Source organism: Mixia osmundae, assembly GCF_000708205.1.
Source record: "Mixia osmundae IAM 14324 unplaced genomic scaffold scaffold_3, whole genome shotgun sequence".
Lineage (NCBI taxonomy): Eukaryota > Fungi > Basidiomycota > Mixiomycetes > Mixiales > Mixiaceae > Mixia > Mixia osmundae.
In genome coordinates this window covers 572,183-591,430 of record NW_014575561.1, presented here as the reverse complement: position 1 = coordinate 591,430, position 19,248 = coordinate 572,183, and the positions used below count along the sequence as shown (strand labels likewise).

At 55.1% G+C, this 19,248-nt stretch overlaps 10 protein-coding genes across 10 annotated transcripts; 5 read left to right on the top strand and 5 right to left on the bottom strand.

The window, feature by feature from the left end:
* Nucleotides 1–236: 236 nt before the first annotated feature.
* L969DRAFT_350997 (uncharacterized protein) lies at nt 237–1,943 on the top strand. The gene is made up of 3 exons (XM_014713859.1): nt 237–1,341; nt 1,396–1,504; nt 1,552–1,943. Exons 1-3 carry the CDS (start codon nt 533–535, stop codon nt 1,873–1,875), a joined length of 1,242 nt encoding a protein of 413 aa, XP_014569345.1. The 5' UTR covers nt 237–532; the 3' UTR covers nt 1,876–1,943.
* On the bottom strand, nt 1,862–4,868 carry L969DRAFT_350963 (uncharacterized protein). The gene is made up of 12 exons (XM_014713858.1): nt 4,722–4,868; nt 4,633–4,659; nt 4,538–4,574; nt 4,433–4,482; nt 4,182–4,374; nt 4,106–4,123; nt 3,913–4,050; nt 3,662–3,864; nt 3,391–3,610; nt 3,218–3,337; nt 2,956–3,168; nt 1,862–2,908 (listed from the first exon to the last, which is right to left on the bottom strand). Exons 1-12 carry the CDS (start codon nt 4,742–4,744, stop codon nt 2,012–2,014), a joined length of 2,139 nt encoding a protein of 712 aa, XP_014569344.1. The 5' UTR covers nt 4,745–4,868; the 3' UTR covers nt 1,862–2,011.
* A 137-nt stretch (nt 4,869–5,005) lies between these two features.
* On the top strand, nt 5,006–5,600 carry L969DRAFT_33526 (uncharacterized protein; the record flags this gene model as incomplete). Its single annotated transcript, XM_014713606.1, has 5 exons — nt 5,006–5,114; nt 5,178–5,280; nt 5,336–5,374; nt 5,431–5,513; nt 5,569–5,600. Coding segments are annotated over 5 exons (366 nt in total), but the record flags the coding sequence as incomplete, so codon positions are not given.
* A 5-nt stretch (nt 5,601–5,605) lies between these two features.
* Nucleotides 5,606–7,190, bottom strand: L969DRAFT_85948 (uncharacterized protein). Its single transcript, XM_014713857.1, has 7 exons — nt 7,075–7,190; nt 6,917–7,021; nt 6,779–6,865; nt 6,500–6,724; nt 6,326–6,451; nt 5,988–6,275; nt 5,606–5,938 (listed from the first exon to the last, which is right to left on the bottom strand). The coding sequence occupies exons 1-7, from the start codon at nt 7,168–7,170 to the stop codon at nt 5,702–5,704; spliced, it is 1,164 nt and encodes a 387-aa protein (XP_014569343.1). The 5' UTR covers nt 7,171–7,190; the 3' UTR covers nt 5,606–5,701.
* Nucleotides 7,191–7,300: 110 nt separating this feature from the next.
* On the top strand, nt 7,301–9,154 carry L969DRAFT_93264 (uncharacterized protein; the record flags this gene model as incomplete). Its single annotated transcript, XM_014713856.1, has 5 exons — nt 7,301–7,760; nt 7,815–8,627; nt 8,685–8,824; nt 8,882–8,919; nt 9,046–9,154. The coding sequence occupies 5 exons, from the start codon at nt 7,301–7,303 to the stop codon at nt 9,152–9,154; spliced, it is 1,560 nt and encodes a 519-aa protein (XP_014569342.1).
* Nucleotides 9,155–9,182: 28 nt separating this feature from the next.
* On the bottom strand, nt 9,183–9,530 carry L969DRAFT_16088 (uncharacterized protein; the record flags this gene model as incomplete). Its single annotated transcript, XM_014713541.1, has 4 exons — nt 9,183–9,203; nt 9,260–9,280; nt 9,340–9,471; nt 9,525–9,530. 4 exons carry the CDS (start codon nt 9,528–9,530, stop codon nt 9,183–9,185), a joined length of 180 nt encoding a protein of 59 aa, XP_014569027.1.
* A 113-nt stretch (nt 9,531–9,643) lies between these two features.
* Nucleotides 9,644–11,008, top strand: L969DRAFT_85946 (uncharacterized protein). The gene is made up of 7 exons (XM_014713855.1): nt 9,644–9,691; nt 9,751–9,835; nt 9,895–9,953; nt 10,011–10,129; nt 10,186–10,321; nt 10,378–10,862; nt 10,911–11,008. The coding sequence occupies exons 1-6, from the start codon at nt 9,662–9,664 to the stop codon at nt 10,546–10,548; spliced, it is 600 nt and encodes a 199-aa protein (XP_014569341.1). The 5' UTR covers nt 9,644–9,661; the 3' UTR covers nt 10,549–10,862; nt 10,911–11,008.
* Nucleotides 10,575–12,706, bottom strand: L969DRAFT_46162 (uncharacterized protein; the record flags this gene model as incomplete). The annotated part of the gene is made up of 9 exons (XM_014713854.1): nt 10,575–10,862; nt 10,911–11,179; nt 11,230–11,444; nt 11,497–11,746; nt 11,793–11,904; nt 11,956–12,087; nt 12,143–12,229; nt 12,289–12,479; nt 12,541–12,706. The coding sequence occupies 9 exons, from the start codon at nt 12,704–12,706 to the stop codon at nt 10,575–10,577; spliced, it is 1,710 nt and encodes a 569-aa protein (XP_014569340.1).
* Nucleotides 12,707–13,070: 364 nt separating this feature from the next.
* L969DRAFT_85943 (uncharacterized protein) lies at nt 13,071–17,222 on the bottom strand. The gene is made up of 14 exons (XM_014713853.1): nt 17,090–17,222; nt 16,982–17,027; nt 16,804–16,895; nt 16,720–16,753; nt 16,608–16,664; nt 16,491–16,553; nt 16,398–16,441; nt 16,211–16,340; nt 16,041–16,156; nt 15,756–15,985; nt 14,234–15,708; nt 13,841–14,177; nt 13,407–13,785; nt 13,071–13,354 (listed from the first exon to the last, which is right to left on the bottom strand). Exons 1-14 carry the CDS (start codon nt 17,090–17,092, stop codon nt 13,118–13,120), a joined length of 3,243 nt encoding a protein of 1,080 aa, XP_014569339.1. The 5' UTR covers nt 17,093–17,222; the 3' UTR covers nt 13,071–13,117.
* L969DRAFT_59623 (uncharacterized protein) lies at nt 16,904–19,209 on the top strand. Its single transcript, XM_014713852.1, has 8 exons — nt 16,904–17,314; nt 17,373–17,466; nt 17,525–17,588; nt 17,644–17,962; nt 18,015–18,480; nt 18,533–18,612; nt 18,668–18,944; nt 18,997–19,209. Exons 1-8 carry the CDS (start codon nt 17,301–17,303, stop codon nt 19,102–19,104), a joined length of 1,422 nt encoding a protein of 473 aa, XP_014569338.1. The 5' UTR covers nt 16,904–17,300; the 3' UTR covers nt 19,105–19,209.
* The last annotated feature ends 39 nt before the right edge of the window (nt 19,210–19,248 follow it).

Here is a 19,248-nt window from a genome sequence, read left to right as displayed (position 1 = left end):
GCATTATGGTCGTCGGCCTCCTTTAAACAGCGTTCTGGACTTCCCCGGACCCAACGCTGTCTTGCAAATGCCAGCGCTTGTGGAAGGAGTCAAGTGATCATGATCATCTTCTTGGGGATGCCGTTCGCGTGGTGTTCGACCGACGAGAAATGCAATGTCGATCTTTTGAGCGGAGAAATCGATCGGAGAGGCGGTCTCTGGGCCGAATTGAACATTCAATGCTCGACAAGTCATACCCTCTGAGCGACGGAACCTTGTGTTTGCGATTGGGAATGCAGGCTGATTATGTGCTCATAGGTGGCACAGGTGGCATCGAGCCCGGACAGCTGGTCAGTGTTGCAGCGCTGATGATCTTCGCTGAGCCGAAGTCGGATGCCAACTCTGCTCTCGCACAAGTAGGCAGACTTGACAGCAGCCACTAACAGCCTGATATGCATATGCGAGCTCCTACGGCATGCTGCTGAGGAGCAACTCCGGCGAGCGCACGTGAGGATGAGTTTCGCGATGATGTCGATGACTCGTGAACTGTTCAATGGCGATGAGAGGACCAGCTCTCTGTCGAGCCCTTGCCAGGCCGACGTGTCAAGTGAGGCATAGCCCGAGGCCAAGAAGAGCTTCTACAGCGCTTCCGGGGCCAGCACCCCAAGGCGTCAGAGTTGGCTACGTCTTTGCCGCACTCGCTGTGATCGGCATCTCAGCGACGGGCTACGGACTATGGGACTACTTCTCAGCCTTCAGAGTCTGGCCCAAAGAGATCAGGGGTGACCTGCGATCTGCCCTGCGATGTAAAGAGCGAGGCGAGCAGCGCAAGGCCGAGCAGTTCTTCCAGCGAGCTTTGACCAATGCAGAGGCATTGCTCTACAGCGGCAATGCAGAGCTTGGTGCGCCCCTATCCGCACAGCTCAAGGTCAGCGGGATCGCAATCGCACTGGCCGCTCTGCTAGAGGAGCAAGCCAAGCTCGAGCCGGCACTTGAGATCTACGAGCATGCATTCGAGCAAGTCAGAAATTTCTCGTCCGCTACCAACGAGGTCGGCTCAGAACTGAGCATGCGCGGCATAGCATTGGCACAGAAGATCGGAGAGATCTCGCAGCGATTGGGCGGCGAGGATCACATGATGCGCGCCGAAAAGATGCTCTCCTGGTCCTTGGAGGAGATGCTTCGAGCAAGCGCGGCAGATCAGCAGAGACAGAGCAAAGGCTCAGGCGCTCTCAATGAGACGCCGGATGAAACGAGCATAATGGCCAGCGAACTCGTACTGCCCGGTTGGATCACCCAAGCCAACCTAGGCGCCAGCATGGAGAATTTGGGCGCGTTGTATGCGAGCAAAGGACAGGCAGAGTGTGTCTCATTGCAGCCTGGCGCAACATCACAAATGCTGACACCCCTTCGCAGATATGCATTACAGCTTTATATACAAGCGCTCGGTATCATCATGAAATCCCCAGATCCTGCCAAGCGGACCCCGCCACCGATACAGGACCGCTGTCACGGCGCAACCATCGTCAGCTCTCACGATCGCCATATTGGCATAGGCTGACAAGCTGGCAGATGAACAACATATCATCGACGATTGTCGCATCGTCAGCCGACGACAGGATAAAGAGTGCCTCTTCCTGGGCCAACAAGGCACTCGAGATTGCTCGCCACACCGAGACAGCGTCTGTGGATGCACAGAGAGAAGCAGAAGCGGGCGAGTGTAAGGGCGTCATTGCTGTCGCTCTTTACAACCTTGGCATGATCTCAGAGCTCGATGGCAACACGCAAAACGCAATCAAGCTCTTCCGCGAAGCGCGAGAGCAAGCGCGTCTCATCAAGCTGCCCGAGGGCGTCCGCCACGCCAATGACGCTCTCCGTCGGTTGAGTGCCTCGTGATAGCTCTGTCACGCGGCAGGCATGACGTAATCTGCATCACATACAAAGTCTACTCGTCCAGTGCGCCACAGAGACGCTGCCGCATGCAGAGACGCTCGCTGTGCATGAGCCACTGCTATAGGTCTAGAGGAATCGGCTAGACAGTGGCAACGATGGCCTCTGCAGATGTCAATGCACTGATCATCTTGACGCACTCCTTGCGACGCGAGACGACAAAGTCGCTTTCTTTGAGCAGCTCGTCCAGTACGTCGGGCTTGTATAGCTCGGCTAGCAACTCTCTCTGGAGATCGTCTTTTGCATGGGTGACGAGGTTGAGCATGATAGCCTTGGGGACCATATCGATCATCGTCCGCTTGACAATGTTGAAGTAAGACGCGATCAGGAGCTTGATGACTTCGACTTCCATTGCTTCTCGCTCGGACAGCGTGCCAGAAGCTTTCAGTACGGCGGGCGGTGGCTCCATCATGCCTGCACGACGCGCCTTGCCTGCCTGAGGGTTCTTACCGCCAGGGAAGAAAGAGCCAAAGAAGCCTTGTTCTTGCTGCTTGAGGTCTACGTCAAGGTCGCGATTATTGTTGAGCGTGCCCGGCGCCAGCTTGCCAGATTTGGGGTCATGCGCTGGTTGCTGAGGCTTTGCGGCTTCGATGCGGTTGCTGACGATCGCCATAGCTTTGTGACCACTGAGGAAATCGGGATGACCAGTATTGACGTATGTGGCCTCCATTGCTACGAGATCGGTGACGAGTTTGTTGGTCGGCTGCATGGCTCGTTTGTAGAAAGACAATACGGTCGAGTAGAACCTTTCCTTCAATTGCGGATAACGTTTGAAATGTTGCTGTGCGTGCAGGTCAGCCTTGCCATTGTGGGATTGAAAATAGCCCACATTGCGTTGCAAAAGCTGGCTGAGGATGCGCACAAGTTCGTCATATACGAGCGCTGTACATTTGAGACTGGGCTCCTCCATCCGCTTTATCTGCTGCTTGATGATGAGCTCGAATGCAGTCGTGCCGACGAATAGCGCCGGGGAAGAACCCTGCACGAGAGTCAGCACAAATGACAGGGCGCGAGTAGGAAACCCACGGATGAATTGTATAAGATGGTGCGGATATCGGAATCCTTGACCTGATCGAAAGGGTCAAGCGATTTGACGCCGTTTGCGTAAAGCTCGTGGAAGACAAAGCTGACTCGAGCGCCGCCAGAGAGTTCGTTGATGGACAGGTCGCCACTGTTGCCATCGAGGGCCGTTCGGAATTCGTTGCAAAACTCAGTGATGATTGATAGCACGACATTGCCCTGATTGTCATGGTCAGCTTAGTCCTGCTACGATCAAAGGCAGACGGACAGAGCTGCCATCACCAGTAGGGCCACCCAAGCTATTGAGCTCGAGCTGGTACTTCTGCAAGGATGCCTGAATCTTTGTCTTGATTTCCGGCAGCGTGTTGCGAATGTGATGCATCAAAATCTGTCACGCTGGTATTAGTGTTGTCTCTTCTACCGGATGGCAGGCTGGCATACCATGTTGAGCTTGCGTGCGAGGAAGGGCGTGCCGCAGTACTGGCTCTTCGTGCGATAGGCCGAATGATTTTCGAAGAATTCGCGCTCGTGCTCTAGTGCGGCAACAATCTGCTTCTTGCTGTCTATGTCGCGCTGGCCTCGGTTGACGACAGGCACGTAGCCGAGGCGCAAAGGGATGATTCTTCCTGCGAGAATATCGACGACGTCGGTGCCAGAGTCCCTGCAGGCTTGGTCAGCCTCCTGCAGAGCGGCCGAAGGGGGAGGAACATACATGAGATCGACCTTTGTGAGCACACCGATTGTGCGCGCGCCTTCGGGATCGACCTCTCTCGCCATCTTGAGACCATCGCTGTTTGCCAGATCGGTGTTGGCAGCCGTAACGGCGAGGATGATGGAATTGGGCTTGGTGATGAATTTGAGGAGCATGTCTCGGATCTGACGCTCAATGTCTTTCGGTTGATCTCCAACGGGAAGCTGCAACGCAATGAGCATCCAGCCAGGCTTCATAGTGAGTGTACATGCCTTTGTGAGACCAGGCAGGTCGATGAGTGTGAGTGTGAGCACATTGGGCGAAAAGACGCGCAGGTTGATGGGCAGCGGTGAGATGCCAGCGTTTTTGCCCGTCTTTTCTTCCGTGTCCCGTACAATCTCTTCTCGAACCTGTTCCGCAAGGCTATGAGCTACCACGTCGATCCCTCCATGCGTCTGGGCCGACCTTGTTGAAGTCAAAGAACTGCGAGCGTATACAGACGTCAGCACAAGCAGTGCGCGCGAGACGATGCAGGGCGTACCTTTTCACCTGGCTTGTGCAAGAACTCTGCCCACTCGTCCGGATTGCTAAGCTTATCCTCCTTCTTGTCTTCGTCTGCGCCGTTAACTTGGCCATTCGTTTTGGCAGAAGCAGGTCGGTTGATGAGTTGCAGAACGAGCGGCCGACGCGTCACGATGCCCGTTCCTCGAGGCAAGAAGTCTCTGCCGACGATTCTAGAGACTCATCGTGTGAGCAGGTCGTCGCGTGAGGGGTGCAAGGGACAGGACTGACGATTCGAGCACTGAGCTTTTACCGCTCGACTGGGAGCCAACGACTGCAATCTGTCGCGTTTATTGCGTCAGTTCACAGAGGCAGAGCGATGAAGGGCGAGCGGACTTGTGGGAGATCGATAGGATTGGCGACGCCGACGGAACTGCAGGGCACGAGACACGTCAGTCTTCATTGGCCATTGTTGATCTCGCTCGACCGACGTGAAGGCATCTTGGAGCTTGTTGATCCTGTCGAGCCAGAGTGTAGCTACGTCAGTCACGGCGAGATGCATGTAGATGAACCTGCGCACGTCTTGATGAGCGACTGATCCATGTTGGCCTTTCTATCGCGATGATAAAGCCTGTGCCTGAATGTCGCCCTAGCAAGCCGAAGGACGGTCGAGTGTGATGCTTGTGCTTCTGGTCTGCGCCCCCTCTGGCTACTCGCTCGCTAGAACACGCCAGTGCAGGCCTGGCAGGCGTCAGTCGGTCGAGGGCAGTCCGGCGCACGTCGTGAGCGCGGTGGAAGAGCGTGAGAGAAAGTCAGGCTCGCTCGACTTCGCGCCAACGAAGGGGACGGTGATCAGGCGGAAGGATGTCTGCTTCTATCGGCATCCCTTGCAAGCTCCTCCACGAAAGTGTGGGACATGTCATCACCATCGAGCTCAAGACCGGTCAGACTTACCGAGGAAAGCTGCTTGATGGTCAGCCGAGCAGGATTTGGAGCGTCGAGCAAAGAAACTGAAATGGATCTCCCTTCGACACAGCCGAGGACAACCTCAATATCTCCATGAGCCAGATCACAGTCACCCAACGAGACGGACGGGTGACTCAGCTCGACCAAGTCTACATTCGCGGTCCGATGATCAAGTACGTCTCCTGGCTTTGTCGAGCTGTAAAGTGCCAGAGCTGATGTGACGAGCAGTTTCTTCATCGTGCCCGACATGCTCGCACACGCGCCAATGTCCGCTTCCATCTCGTATCAGTGTTTGCTAGCTGACAGAGGCGGATTTGACACAGGTTCAAGCGACAAGGACCTAATGCGCTCAAGGGGCGAGGTATCGGCACAGCGAGAGGTCGTGCGACTATCCAGCGTGCTCAGAGTCAGTATAGGCGGCCTATCAGCTTCTTATGCTAACAGATGCTGCGTATTGACAGGTCGGAGAGGAAGGGGCGCGCCCGGACGAGGAGCGCCCCCGCCCAGACGATAGACTTGCTCCGTGTGCGTATGTGCAGGAGCTGAGTTGTACAACGACATGCAACACGCTAGCAAAAGTGGCAGTTCCGTTGCCTAGATCTTCAGACAGCCTACCCTGAAGCCTTCGCTGCCATATTGACCCGCTCCTACGAGCAAATCTAGCTTCCTGCCCGTATCTGTGCCTAGCTCGAGCAGCGTAGCCAAATTGTAGAGCGTTGCTTCGCTTGCGTAGCTCTGTCGCGGCTGTCGATCTATCGCTCCTTCTATCGTGGCTGTCGCTTCGTTCAGCGAGCCTTGTGAGAGTGTAGCGATCGCTTTTCCATTGCTTGCCTGCAGTACTATTCAGCCCGTCCTCGTCGCTACCAACGAAGGAACTCGCGATCAGGTCATTGCGAGGCGAGGCGAGGACAGCCTTCCAATCTCCCCGTGCAGCAGCGATTGACATCTTGGCTCGTTCATATTCAACCGCGACCTTGTCCAGATCGCTGCCCTTTGCACTTAGCAAGCTTCCAAAGCTGCCCAGTAAGTCGGCAGCACGTGCAAGATTGCCAGACTCGATATGTACTCGAATGGCTGCACTGAAGACCTGCGCGCGCTCCAGTAGCAGCTGAGACCCTTGCAGTCCGTTCAGCATCTCCTGGAGTAAGCTCGCAGAAGATGCCAAGTCCTGTCAAATTGTCAGGCTTTTTTTTCCCCGTGGCCGCAGAGGGGACGTACTCTAATCTCGAGAAAGTAAGAAGCCAGCATCAGATTGACCCGGACTAGCCGACGTTGCCACTTTGCTGCTTCTTCCTTCCTCTGCGCTCGAACATGTCTTTGCGTTTCCAATCGACATGTCCGTATCTGCGCTCCTTTTCAGTAGGAGTCGCTGAAAACAGCTTCGTCACGCACGAGCTCAAAGAACGCTTCTTGCACGGCAAGGGGTGCGCCTTTGTCTTTGAAGCGCGCTTGCAAGACGAGCAGCTCGAAAGGGACATTGGCTGCAAAATAGCTCTCGTCTGCTGTCGGTCTTGCAACGACCAGAGGAGGCATGAGATCAAGCAGATTGCCGAGCTCGAAGAGAAGCAGCGGGTACAGTCTCAGTTGCTGAAGCGCTACGAATCTGACGGTCCAGAGCTGTGCGCGTCGCGTCAGTCAGACTGTCTGCGTCTGTAAGATCGCGAAACTGACGTCGAGCAGCAGAGCAGTTCGACTGGCATCGGAGGAGACGATCTGGTCTTGTGCAAAATAGGCCACCGCTCTCCACGCATTGGCTGTCTGTCCTCTGCTATCAGTCTTGGGATCGAGTGTACAAGCCGTGTGACCGACGATGAGCTCTGGCAGATGCCTTCCTCTGGCTTGACCTGACAGATCTCTGAGTGGGATCTGATCGGGCGGTATGTGTCGCTTGAGTAAGACTGATATGCCGTCACTCTGCACATGTCGCGTGAGCACCTCGCATACCTGTTACAGCGAGCTCTATCGACCTCGGGCAGTGTGCCGAAGAGCTTTTCGTTGGTCAAGCCGGGGATGTAGTCCTCCTCGTCTGCCGCTGCCATGTCGCTCGCCAGGAGATCTGCCATCTCGCGGGGAAGCGAGGAGCGACAGTCGCGTAATCGAAACGAGCAAGGCGTCGACAGTTGCGCGCAGACTGTGACGAGTCTCCTGGCCAAAGCGCTCGACGATCATCACATCTGTTCAGGCCGATCGACGATGGCGAGCCGAGGCAAAGGCCTGGTAGGCTATCAGAACGCACCCTCGATGGAATCGCACGAATTACGCTTACTCGTGCTCGACTATCTCATCCACTCGTGCTTTGACGAGACAGCGCTCGACTTTGTCAGCGATTGGCCCCCCATCGAATCGGAGGAGTCCGCATCCGCATCTGCATCTGGCAAGTCCAATCTAGACCAGTCTCCCTCTGCTATCGTCGCCCGAGCGATCTCAGCTTCATACAGACAAAGGGAGGAGAGCAGTACGAGTCAGATCGATATGGACATCAACAGCGATACGGCCGAGATTGATACCATCACTGCTTCCAATGGGCTCACTCATCCCTTGACGCAAGAACCCAAGGATGATGCCGCTTTGGCCTCCCTGACCAGCGGGGGCGATACTGCACGCGACGCCTTGTTCAGCCCGAGCTACTTCCACAACATCAAATTGAGAGCCGGTCTGTCACCTCAGAGAGCCTGGCAAGCAAGCCTCCGCTGATGTTGCTCTGCAGATCTTCAGCGACTCGTTCGAGCAGGACGGATCCAAAACGCAATCACAATCTGCCAAGAGCGATTCCCGGGCGTGCTGTCCAATGAGGCGCTCCACGAGTCTTACGTCACCACCACCGCCGCCAACAACGGCGTCAACTCAAACGGGAGCACGAACGGCGCCAGTGCACCTACGGGTCCTTTGCGCCCCCTGGCCTCCTCGTCAGCTTTCACTTCACCCGTCATACAGGCCACCAGTATCTTACCCCAAGCTGCCACCGCACTCGCCAGTACGCCAGCAACGGGCGCCAATGCCTGGACGAGCACAGCATCTGGTCTACCTCGTTCGTCGATCCCCAAGCTAGACTCGTTCGAACGTCAGCCTAGTTTCCCTTTGACGAGTCTATCACCCATCCATCTCGCTCTCAACTTACAAGTCCAGGCCTTCATCGAGTGCATCCGATCAACTTCCACCGTGGCAAGTAATGGTTCCGGGGGAGCTTCGGCCATGGCATTCGAGGGCATGTCGCCTGCAGCGCCCAACGGCGTCGCATCTCCCTCTTCGTCCATTCACTCGCAATCAACGGGCTCCACGGCTACCTCAGCAGGAATCCTCAATCGAGCGCTCAGTCAGGCACAATCGCTTTTCTATCTGGCGGGAGGCGCAAACATATTGCCAGATCCCAACGAGCGAGCTGGCTTCCTCAAAGAGCTAGAAACAGTCGCCGGCCTGATGGCATACAGAGATCTCGAACAGGCGCCCAGACCTGTTCGCGTCTTTCTCGATCTCGACAGGAGGGAACGCCTTGCCCAGGCTCTCAACTCGGCTATACTAGGTCAGCGAAGAGATACGTGAAACGATGTCGCGTGCTGACAGGGCAAGACTCTTGTAGTGGTTTCTGGTGGAAGCGAGCATGCTCTGTTGCAGCAAGCAGCCAGACAGACCACGCTCGTTTGGGACACATCGCGCGAGATGGTCAGTACGGCGCTCCAAGAAGAATCTCGCGCAAAGCCATCTCGTAAAGCGAGCAAGGTCTGATCTCTCCATGTGGCTTTCACACACATGGCTGACATCAGATGACGATCACAGCAGCTGGATACACTGCCCGCAAGCTTCAGCTTTCCGGAGTTTGTGCGGGCGACGACACGAGAAGATAGAAGCAGGGAGCAGTCCCCGATGACTCAAGTCGTGCCCGAGCCGCCTCGCTAGAATGTCTGACCAGCCTGATCAGATCTGTCAGTATCACGCGTTAGGCCCCGTTCAGTCTCGTTGTATAGCACTGCATGCTCGTCGTTGTACTCTCCTCCGCTCGTTCCGCGCAGGCTGGGTGCAAAGGTCGCATTGCTACATGAGAAGCTCTAGATTTGCTCGTCGCAGATCGCATGATCGCTCAATCCTTCACGTAGCGTGGCTGCAGACTCACGTCAGGATCAGCAATCACGAGCCGGATGACAGCATTGTGCGTACCTTGACATCAGCCCATAGCTTCTGCAAACCACGGCGATCCAGGGTCAGCAGTGCAGTGGAGCCGAACGATACCGACGCACCCCCTTGTTGTGGTATTCCCAGAAAGCACTGGTGGCCTTGTCGTAGCCTATGCCGAACGCAAAAGCGCCAAAGAAGATGGTGCCGACATAGATCGAATTCCGCGAGAATAACCTCGTGGCTGTCGATGAGATCTGCCCTCTGTCGTGTGAGTCTGCAGCTACACCTGCTGTCCGCAACTACGTACACCCATCTTGCTGTCGCTCGCACGGATAGAAGACACTCGCTGTGCTTGCGGCGGTCTGTCGCGGGCCGTTGTCCCGGATACACTTGATTTCAATCCGGACGCGCCGCGTGCGCACACCCACAAGATTGGTCGCCAGAATGCCGACATATTTCGATACAGTCTCCAAGGTGCATTCACAGGCATCCGGCTCAGCGATACTGCCTGACACTGTGGTCTGTCTTCACAGTCTTTTGCAGACGTACCCGTCACAGATGCCGGCGTCGACACGGCTGCATTCCTCGAAGCATCAGAGGGCGTCGTCAAGCTGTTTGGTGCGCAGCGCTTTCTCAACTATGTCGTCTGCATAGCTGACAAAGCAGGATGCGCACAGACTTATTTGGCTCGGCTGCATTTTCGGTCGTGCAGAATGACATGCGTGGCAACATTGAGGTGATTCAAGTCTGCTGATGAGCCTGGCGGCAGCTTATCGGTGACACAACGGAACAGAAAATCAAGGCAAGGTACAACAGCGACAAGACTGCCAATGCTACTCTCGAGAGCCTTGTAGTGAACGAGTCAAAGGAGAAGAAACGAACCGCGACAGAGGGCTTGCTATGGCTGCTAAGGCACGCTCACACTCAACACTGTCTGCGCATGAGCTGATCACACAAGAAAAGTACAGAGGCCTCAAGTTCACATGCACTGCTCTGCAGCGATCAGAAAAAGACCAAAGCGAAGAGCTATCCGTCAGCTTCACGAAAGCTTACGAGGTCACCCTCAGGCAGTATCACAGCTTCGTCGTCCGCCCTGTCTTCTCGGTTGGTCCGTCGTGCTTTCAGCGCTACCTGTGCTGAATGCTGCCCGCGTTTGACAGCTTGCGATGAAAGCGTGTCCCTACAGAAAAGTATTCTACGAAAAGCTTGGCGGCGACGCGCCGGCTGCAAAAGTCCAGAGCGAGCTACAGAACTGGTTGACCGGTCTCGAGACCGTCGTCAATCGTCTGGACAAATTTTACGAAGAGGGCAAACACGCAAAAGGCCTCTAGACGCCCATCACTGCATTGTACATAGTCTAGCTCGCTCCATTGCGATTGACAACAAACACGGGCGCGGCTTCCTTTGCATTGAGTGGCGCTCTTGACGTCTTCACTGATCGAGAGGCGAGATCCGACCATCTCCTGTGCTCTGATGAGATGCCGAGTTGGTCCAGGATCATTTGGGCCGCTGCAGGCATGAAAGGCTGGTAGAGAATAGCCGCGACCCGTAGAGTCTCCGCAGCAGTGTACACGCTGACTTGCGCATCTGGCTGTCCTATGCGTTCACCCTGCCACGGCGCTTCCTCTGCAAGAAATGCGTTGGCCTGCGATACCGATCAGTCTCCTCCCTTTATCTGACGATCGACACGCACCATCGAGAGCATGCGGACAACTTCCGACACTGCGTTGGCAACACGACACGATGACATGTGCTCTGCAAATCGCTCTGGCAATTCACCGAGCTCGATCAAGACGACTCGTGCTGCGGCAGAGTGCTCGAAGCGGTCTTCAGGCTCAAAGAGATGCCCTGGCTTTATGAGCGAGCCAAGGACTTTCTTTGACTGTATACGTCGAAGCAAATTGCCCAGCTGACCTGCCAGCTCCTTCTTTGTCACAATCTCCAATTGCTCAAGCGTGAAGTCTATGTGTGCGTCAGGCGGAGTTTTGCCAGACTACAGCAAGCGTGCTTACCACTGTCGTGCTCGAGCCCGCCTCCGATCCGCATGAGAAAGTATCGTACTTCATCAATGCCGTGCGTAGACAGGGCGCGAACAGCGTCGATGACGTTGCCGCGACTCTTGGACATCTTGAAATTGCCTTGCGTCCAGTGAGCATGCGTCACGATCGAACGTGGAAGCGGTAGGCCAGCTGCGATAAGCATAGCCGGCCAGTAGATTGCATGAAACCTATCCGATTCATCAGGGGCTGCGCTGCGTCCGCGTTCGCGAGGTCACGTACCGGACGATATCCTTGCCGATGACATGCGCATTTGCCGGCCAGAGCTTGTTAGGCTTGCCCGCCCATGGGTAGCCCGTGACAGTAAGATAATTAGTCAGAGCATCGATCCAGACATAGATGGTCTGCTCTGGATCGTCTGGAACAGATATGCCCCATTTGAGTCTTGCAGATGGGCGAGAGATTGACAAATCGCTGAGACCGGCAGAGACGGCGTCAATGACTTCTACTCGTCTGGACGCAGGGACGACGGCTAATGCCCTATCAGGCTGCGTCTCGATATTGCTGGAAAGCCTCACATTGCTCGTTGCTGGTCAGCCAGCCGAGTAGAGCAGGCTGAAGCCGACTGAGGGCAAACATATAGTTGTGTTCCTTGACCCATTCGACAGGCTGGCCGGATTCTACCGCGACCTGTAGCACAACGTGAGAGGCTGTCGCGTTTAGGGATGTCGTAGCAATTACCATGCATTCGACTCGTGTCTTTGGGTCTTTGCCAATCCTGACCTGATTTGGGGTATAGTACGCCTCGTCGGACACTGCATACCAGCCTTCATGAAAGCCCTTGTATATGTAGCCTGCGTCAGAAAGCTTCCGCTGACCGAGGCCGTCCTGTCAACATTGCGCTGCGATTTTCAGGAGGGGCACATACCCATATCGCATGGACGGCTTTGCGATGTCGAGGCTCGCTTGTACGTATGAATGTGTCATGGGAAATGCTGGCTGCTGATGCCAACGCCTGCAATCATCGTTATCAACGACGCGCGTCTATTGGCAGAGGAGGCTACATCTACGCACCCTGAACGTCTGGCTCACTTTATCGCAAAGCTCTATAGGCTCAAGACCCTGTGACTGCGCGGCTCGCTGAATCTTGAGGCCATGCTCGTCCGTGCCAGTTGCGAGAAATGCAGGTTTTCGCGAACGGAGAGCTTGATATCGCTTGAGCACGTCCGCCAGGACCATAGAATGCAAGTGACCAATGTGTGGGTCTGTCAGGAGTGCGGCCACACCATCAGACTTGCTGTAGCCCGCCAAGGCACAGCAGCTGACCTGCATTGACGTAAAAGATGGGCGTCGTTACATAGAATGGCTTGTCACCCGCGGCTCGAGTCGTAAAAGCTGCTCTGGCCCAGCAAAGCGGAACATGGAGCCCAGACCGCCGATGACATCTTTGCAGATAGCCGTGTTCAATGGGCAAGCGGCAGACAGCGAGCATCGGCCGAACGCCAAGGCGCCAAAACGCGAACATCAAATGCATCAAATCTGCCGACTGTCGAAGAGATGAGCGGCTGCTGGCGGCTGCTCCTCGCTCATGATGCATTGCCGCCAAATGACAGGGTCAGCAGACCGTCTTTGCATCAGTCGCGAGGCTCAGGTGCCATGATTTGCTCCATCCCGTCCAACGGCTCGCTCGCTTGCAATATCTGCTCGAACGGCCTTCATGGCACTTCACCGGCCAGATTGAGCCTTGCTGAAGCCCAGAAGGATGTCCGAGGGCTTGCTTTGGCTGGATCACCTACCGCCTTGGATGCGGAGCGCTTAGCATGGTCCGTTCAGTCACTCAGCCATTCGCACAAACTATTCGCAGGCTTGTCAGGATATGCATACAGAGGAAAACAGCCATCTTCTATTCGTTGAGAGTGCGGAATTTCTCTGTGATCGAGTCTGTGAGCTGCTTGTACTTCTTCTCCATTTCTGCTTGTGCGCCAGAACCATTCGGATCCTCGAATTTCATTTGAGTGAGTTGATGCCATTCGTGATCCGTGGCCTCTCTGACTTTGCTCCACGACATCTCGCCAGACTCGACAGCTTTTTGAGCTGCGTCGTAGTATGTGATGAAGTTTCGCAGCATGCCCGTAGATTTCTACATTGTCTACGTCAGCCACAGACTGCTGACCGAGTAATGAATGACTCACGTAGAATGGACAGTACCGATCATATTTTGACATGCCGTTCTGCTGCAGGAAGTCGTCCTTCAGCAGCCGAGCAACATCGAGCGTGACCTTTTCGCTCTCTCCGAGCGCACTCTTGCCGACCAGCTGCACAATTTCTGCGAGCTCGTCCTCCTTTTGCAGGATCTCTTTCGCCTTGGATCGATAGTTGATGAAGTCGCTCTCTTCACGTTCGTACCATGGCTGGAGTGCGCGGATGTACTTGCTGTAGCTCACATTCCAATTGACGGAAGGGAAGTGCTTCCTCTGGGCCAACTTCTTGTCCAAACCCCAGAAGACTTGCACGATACCCAGCGTCGCAGACGTGACGGGATCCGAGAAGTCACCACCCGGAGGTGATACTCTGCATACATGCTTCACTTAGCAAGCATTCCAGATGAAGGTTAGGAAGGACTCACGCGCCAATAATGGAAACTGTGCCATCTCTGTCTGGACTACCGAGGCACTTTGCGCGCCCGGCACGCTCATAGAAAGAAGCTAGCTTAGCGGAGAGATACGCGGGATAGCCAGAGTCGGCAGGCATCTCGGCCAAACGACCCGAAATCTCTCGCAGAGCTTCTGCCCATCGACTCGTCGAGTCTGCCATCATCGAGACATTCTTGCCTTGATCACGGAAATACTCAGAGATGGTGATGCCCGTGTAGATAGACGCTTCTCGTGCTGCTACCGGCATGTTCGATGTGTTCGCAATGATGGTGGAGCGAGACATGATAGGATGCTCCTTGCCCTCACGCTCTGGGAGTGATCAGGCCTATCAGCTCTCAAACCCAGCCTTTGCGAAGTTGACTGACCAATGGTCAGTTCTGGAAATTCCATCAAGACTTCGGCCATCTCATTGCCGCGCTCGCCACAGTTGTGCACGAGAGCGAGATTGCCCAGAAGGAATTTATGATCCGTATCGTCAGCAAGCGTTATGCCATAGTATGGAGCTTGATCAGTCTTCGTGACAGTAAAGTTGAAGGATTGTCCGGGGCGCTTGACTGGGCCTTCGGGCCGTGCTGCGCGATTGCATTCGACTGCGCAAAGGCTAAGCATTGACTGGATTACCTCACCACCAGACAAAAAGACAGCGTATGCGTTGACTGCCTGCATCGAGGCCGAGACTCGTATGCCAAGTGAGCGAGCCACCCGAACAAGGCCGTCACAGACGGATGCGTGTCCCGTCAGGATGTCTACATTTCTGCGCATGGCACGATCCTTGCTGGCCTTGACTTGACCGGCCGAGTCGACCATGCCTGCGACGAAAGCCTCGCGCACGCCGAACGGTTCTGACGCGACCCATGAAGGCACCGCCTTGGGCTCCTTGGCCGACGCGCCACGGAAGCCGTTTTCGCTGAGGGTAGTCCAAAACACGTTATGGCTCGTCTCGCCGCCATCTGCAACGATCTTGATGTGCAGATCACGGTGCAGTTTCTGATCATCTGCTGTTGCAGCAGAGTGGGCGACATTCTCCTGGACTCGAGCGATCTTGGCTCGATGATGCTCGTCGCTAACCGATGCGACAAGGCCGAGTGCTGAGCAGAGGCTATCGATACGCTCAACGGTCTTTGCATCATTCGAGGCGATCGTCAATGCCGGTTCATCCGAGGAGCCGCTGCCCAGCCAAAGACCGACCAGATATGCGACTCTGGCGTCAAGTTGCGGATCTAGACCGTGCTGACTCAAGATATCGCCAAAGCGATGGTTCTCGTGCAAGACCGGGCTGATAGTCTGCTGCGTCGCCTTGCGCACATGCATGTTCAGCGCTGCGACGTGTTGAGCTTCAATGGTCCAGTTGAAGATCTCATCCTTGTCGATCGAAGCCTTGAAAGCCTCGGCTTTGACGCGAGCAGCTCTGTGACCGCCGTGAAGCTCGTGCTGCCACGAACGCATGCGTAGCGTCACTGCGCTAATGACGCGATCTGCGCTGACGCGCTCCTGACCCATGACGAAGTACGAGACCGACGTCTGCATCTTCTGGCCGAGCATGTGATCTGTGAGGCGAACGTGCTGCGGCGTGCAGACAACGAGCTTATGACTGGCATTGCAAGTGAAGTTGAGGAGCCCATTCTCTGCCTGGTTGTGATGCTGACCAATCGCAGCGACGTCGTACATCGTTTCGACGCCCCGGGGAAGGCCGACGACTACACGACCACAGCCGTCCTTGCCCATAACTTCGTCCTCAATGGCGACGTCCTGAATCGGCTTCTCAGTGCCGTCGGCCATGAGCACCGCAGTGTCCTTGGCGAAACAGCCGACGTAGACAATGATATCAGAGTTCGAGAATCTACGATTCCATTAGCTGCTATGATAGCAAGACACCTAGGGACTTGCTTGGAGACAGCTTGAGAGATGACCGTTTTGCCACAACCAAAGGCGCCAGGAATGGCAGTTGTGCCTCCCTGAACACAAGGGAACAGCGTATCGAGGACACGTTGACCAGTGAGGAGTGGATTAGTGGTCTCCAGCTTCTCGTCTGTCGGTCTAGGTGCTCTGACGGGCCAGATTTGCATCATTGTGTGCTCGGTTTTCTTGCCTTCAAACTCGGTTTCGAGCACGACGTCCTGTTGGCCGATAGGTCATTTGATGTACCGTGCGCTGAGATGAAAGACGACTGACCTCGACGGTATAGCTACCCTTGTCCGCGATGTGCGTGATGGTGCCCATTGCTCGAGGGCCTAGCATGATCTTATGGTCATCGATGAGCGAGTTCTCAAAAACAGACCCGAAGATATCTGCGCATATGGGATGTCACGAATGATCGACGGAAGCTGAATCTGGACACGTACCGCCGCCTGATATGTGATCGCCCACTTTGAGCGAGTCGAGCGGCTTGAAATCCCATTCATGCTCTCTATCGAGCGCCTGGGTGCTAATGCCTCGGGGGATATAAATCGAGCCTGACTTTTCCGCAATGTTCTGCGCGGTGCATCACAAGTCAGCCGTGTAAGTCATTGGACGTGGGTTGCAACGTGCCCTCAGTGGCCGCTGAATGCCATCGTAGATATTGCTCAAGAGACCTGCAGGCACAGGTTCATACAGCTCGAGAATTGTCAGTGGGCAGCACACCTGGTCCCAGCTCGACAGAGAGCGGTTTGCCGGTTCGCAGGACAGGATCGCCGATTTGCATGCCTGCGATAAGCCAAGGATGAGTATCGTGAACTCGTAGTGTCAAGTCTGGCTGACCCGACGTTTCCTCGTAGACTTGGATTGTGACCTTGTCGCCGTTGATGCGGATGATCTCTGCGGATCGGAGTCGCTGTGAGCTGCTTGCTGAGCTCAAAGTGATCGGCGGTACCTCCTACTAATTCGTCATGGCCGACACGAACGAGCTGATGGCTCAGCGTCAGCTGTGTTCCTAGCTATGTCGTGTTCGACTTGCCTCATACATGGCTGCTCCTGCCATGTTCTCTCCGACGACGACGGGACCCGAAACGGAAAAGACAGAGCCATACTGGGACTCCTTGTCGTTCTCTGTCAAACGGAAGACATCAGCACCTCCTTCATCGAAGGATCTGGGCAGCCGAGCAGATCGAACGCTACCCAACTCAAACACTTGCCTCCTGCACGCTTGCCGTCACGCTTGGCACGGTCCATTGCGCCCGCCTATGAGCGAGAGCTGGGGGTGAGCATGATCGTACCAAGATCAGGCGGAGATGGGAGCGGACCATGTTTTCGAGCAAGCTGCAGCAAGGTTGATGCCCTAAGAACTGAAGAGAAGCTAGCTTGACGCTGTGTGAGCTACTGATCCGTACGACACCTCCTGCGCTGGACCGTCACTCGTGCACCTGCGATAGACGGGAGCCCATTCCCCATCGGCCTGCAAGACGCTGACGCGCTCGCGCACTGGCACCAGGCTCGACATCAACGTCCCTCAGAATGCCTCCCAAGGCGTAGGTCATCACGAGATCATGTGCAAAAGCTCTAGCTCATCTCACTCGCTGAATCTAGTGACTGGGAAAAGACGGGCAAGCCAGATGTGGATCAGCCAGACGACAAAATTCAGTCGCTCGACGATGATGATATCAAGATCTTGCGGACCTACGTGCGCCACAGTCGTCTGCGAAGGTGTCCGTCAGGCTGACTTGAATCTTGGCTCACAGGGTCAAGGACCGTACGCCATGAGGCTCAAAGCGATTGATGGCGACATCAAAGCCATCCAGAAACGTCGGCAGTCCTCAATCTGTCATTCCACTCGAGCTGATTGTCATATGGACCGCAGGCGTCAATGAAAAGATGGGGGTCAAGGAGACCGATACGGGTCTGGCGAACCCGGCTCTATGGGATACAGCGGCCGACAAGCAACGTTTAGGCCAAGAAGGAGCGCTGCAGGTTGCAAGATGTACAAAGATCATCCGTGCCCCCGAGCAGAGTCCAGAACAACAAGCTCTGAGTCAAGCTGCATCTGCTGCCGGCACATCTGCACCCAACGCTGACGAGATGGACAAATATGTCATCGACATCAAGCAGATCGCCAAGTTCGTCGTAGCGCTCGGCGACAAGGTCTCGCCTACAGATATTGAGGAAGGCATGCGAGTAGGGTCAGTCGATGGTTATGCGTAGCCTGTTCTCTGCTCATCAGTCCCATGGTAGAGTGACGCGCGACAAGTACCAAATCCAAATTCCCTTGCCACCTCGGATAGATCCCTCAGTGACGATGATGCAGGTAGAAGAAAAGCCAGATGTGACATATGCCGACGTAGGAGGCTGCAAAGAGCAAATCGAAAAGCTGCGAGAAGTCGTCGAGACTCCCCTGCTATCCCCAGAGAAGTTCGTCACGCTCGGTATCGACCCGCCCAAAGGTGTACTCCTCTTCGGCCCGCCAGGCACAGGCAAGACACTCTGTGCGAGAGCGGTCGCCAATCGAACCGATGCTACGTTTATCAGAGTCATCGGGTCGGAGCTTGTGCAAAAGTACGTTGGCGAGGGAGCGAGAATGGTCAGAGAGCTTTTCGAAATGGCTCGCACCAAGAAAGCTTGTATCATCTTCTTCGACGAAGTGGACGCTATAGGCGGTGCGAGATTCGATGACGGCGCAGGCGGCGATAATGAGGTCCAAGTAAGCTCGCCAGTCGCTAGCTTAGTATGCCCTTCTTGACATCTTTCTGTAGAGAACAATGCTCGAGTTGATCAATCAGCTAGACGGTTTCGATGCCAGAGGTAACATCAAAGTGCTCATGGCCACCAACAGGTACTTGCTTCGTTCTCGCAAAGTAGGATCTGCTGATCGTCTTGATCCTGTGCAGACCAGATACACTCGATCCGGCTTTGCTGCGACCAGGGCGATTAGATCGTCGCGTCGAGTTCTCATTGCCAGACAACCCAGGTCGAGCAATGATCTTGCGTATTCACGCTCGAAGCATGTCGGTCGAACGCAACATTCGCTACGAACTCATCGCTCGCCTTTGTCCCAATGCGACCGGTGCCGAACTCCGCTCAGTCTGCACCGAAGCAGGCATGTTTGCCATTCGTGCTAGGAGGAAGCTCGCCACCGAGAAGGACTTCCTTGCTTCCGTAGAAAAGGTACACCATCTCCTGGTTTCCGAGCCAGCACATACTTATCGGGTTTCGTCAGGTCATCAAGCAAGGATCGAAATTCTCCTCGACTGGACTCTATGCGCAATACAACGTTGGTCGCTTCTACCTTTTCCTCCCTTTAGCTCACTGGATATGCTTGCAGTGATCAACGATGATAACACGTTGTGGCTGAGCAAAGTAAAGAATGCATCGCAGACTTTGTATGCAACGCAGTGCATTCTTTTCTCGCGGCCTACAACAATTGCGTGTTTTTGCTTCTAATGCGGGTACATATCTACTGAAATGCGAG

What these genes read in the sequence shown, in the direction of transcription:
- L969DRAFT_350997 (XM_014713859.1), top strand. Translation starts at nt 533, where the DNA reads ATGGCGATGAGAGGACCAGCTCTCTGTCGAGCCCTTGCCAGGCCGACG. An exon ending in GCGAGCAAAGGACAGGCAGA is followed by an intron (nt 1,342 to 1,395) that starts GTGTGTCTCATT and finishes ACCCCTTCGCAG; the next exon opens with ATATGCATTACAGCTTTATA. An exon ending in GCTGTCACGGCGCAACCATC is followed by an intron (nt 1,505 to 1,551) that starts GTCAGCTCTCAC and finishes ACAAGCTGGCAG; the next exon opens with ATGAACAACATATCATCGAC.
- L969DRAFT_85943 (XM_014713853.1), bottom strand. An exon ending in TGACGGCAAGCGTGCAGGAG is followed by an intron (nt 16,896 to 16,981) that starts GCAAGTGTTTGA and finishes TCCGTTTGACAG; the next exon opens with AGAACGACAAGGAGTCCCAG. An exon ending in CAGGAGCAGCCATGTATGAG is followed by an intron (nt 16,754 to 16,803) that starts GCAAGTCGAACA and finishes CTGAGCCATCAG; the next exon opens with CTCGTTCGTGTCGGCCATGA.
- L969DRAFT_85946 (XM_014713855.1), top strand. Translation starts at nt 9,662, where the DNA reads ATGCCGACATATTTCGATACAGTCTCCAAG. An exon ending in ATTTCGATACAGTCTCCAAG is followed by an intron (nt 9,692 to 9,750) that starts GTGCATTCACAG and finishes CTGTCTTCACAG; the next exon opens with TCTTTTGCAGACGTACCCGT. An exon ending in GGGCGTCGTCAAGCTGTTTG is followed by an intron (nt 9,836 to 9,894) that starts GTGCGCAGCGCT and finishes GGATGCGCACAG; the next exon opens with ACTTATTTGGCTCGGCTGCA.
- L969DRAFT_350963 (XM_014713858.1), bottom strand. Translation starts at nt 4,744, where the DNA reads ATGGATCAGTCGCTCATCAAGAC. An exon ending in ATCCTATCGATCTCCCACAA is followed by an intron (nt 4,483 to 4,537) that starts GTCCGCTCGCCC and finishes TAAACGCGACAG; the next exon opens with ATTGCAGTCGTTGGCTCCCA. An exon ending in AAAAGCTCAGTGCTCGAATC is followed by an intron (nt 4,375 to 4,432) that starts GTCAGTCCTGTC and finishes ATGAGTCTCTAG; the next exon opens with AATCGTCGGCAGAGACTTCT.
- L969DRAFT_85948 (XM_014713857.1), bottom strand. Translation starts at nt 7,170, where the DNA reads ATGGCAGATCTCCTGGCGAGCGACATGGCAGCGGCAGACGAGGAGGAC. An exon ending in TCTTCGGCACACTGCCCGAG is followed by an intron (nt 7,022 to 7,074) that starts GTCGATAGAGCT and finishes CGACATGTGCAG; the next exon opens with AGTGACGGCATATCAGTCTT. An exon ending in GGCATCTGCCAGAGCTCATC is followed by an intron (nt 6,866 to 6,916) that starts GTCGGTCACACG and finishes AGCAGAGGACAG; the next exon opens with ACAGCCAATGCGTGGAGAGC.
- L969DRAFT_59623 (XM_014713852.1), top strand. An exon ending in TCAAGATCTTGCGGACCTAC is followed by an intron (nt 17,467 to 17,524) that starts GTGCGCCACAGT and finishes CTTGGCTCACAG; the next exon opens with GGTCAAGGACCGTACGCCAT. An exon ending in GTGCTCATGGCCACCAACAG is followed by an intron (nt 18,613 to 18,667) that starts GTACTTGCTTCG and finishes GATCCTGTGCAG; the next exon opens with ACCAGATACACTCGATCCGG.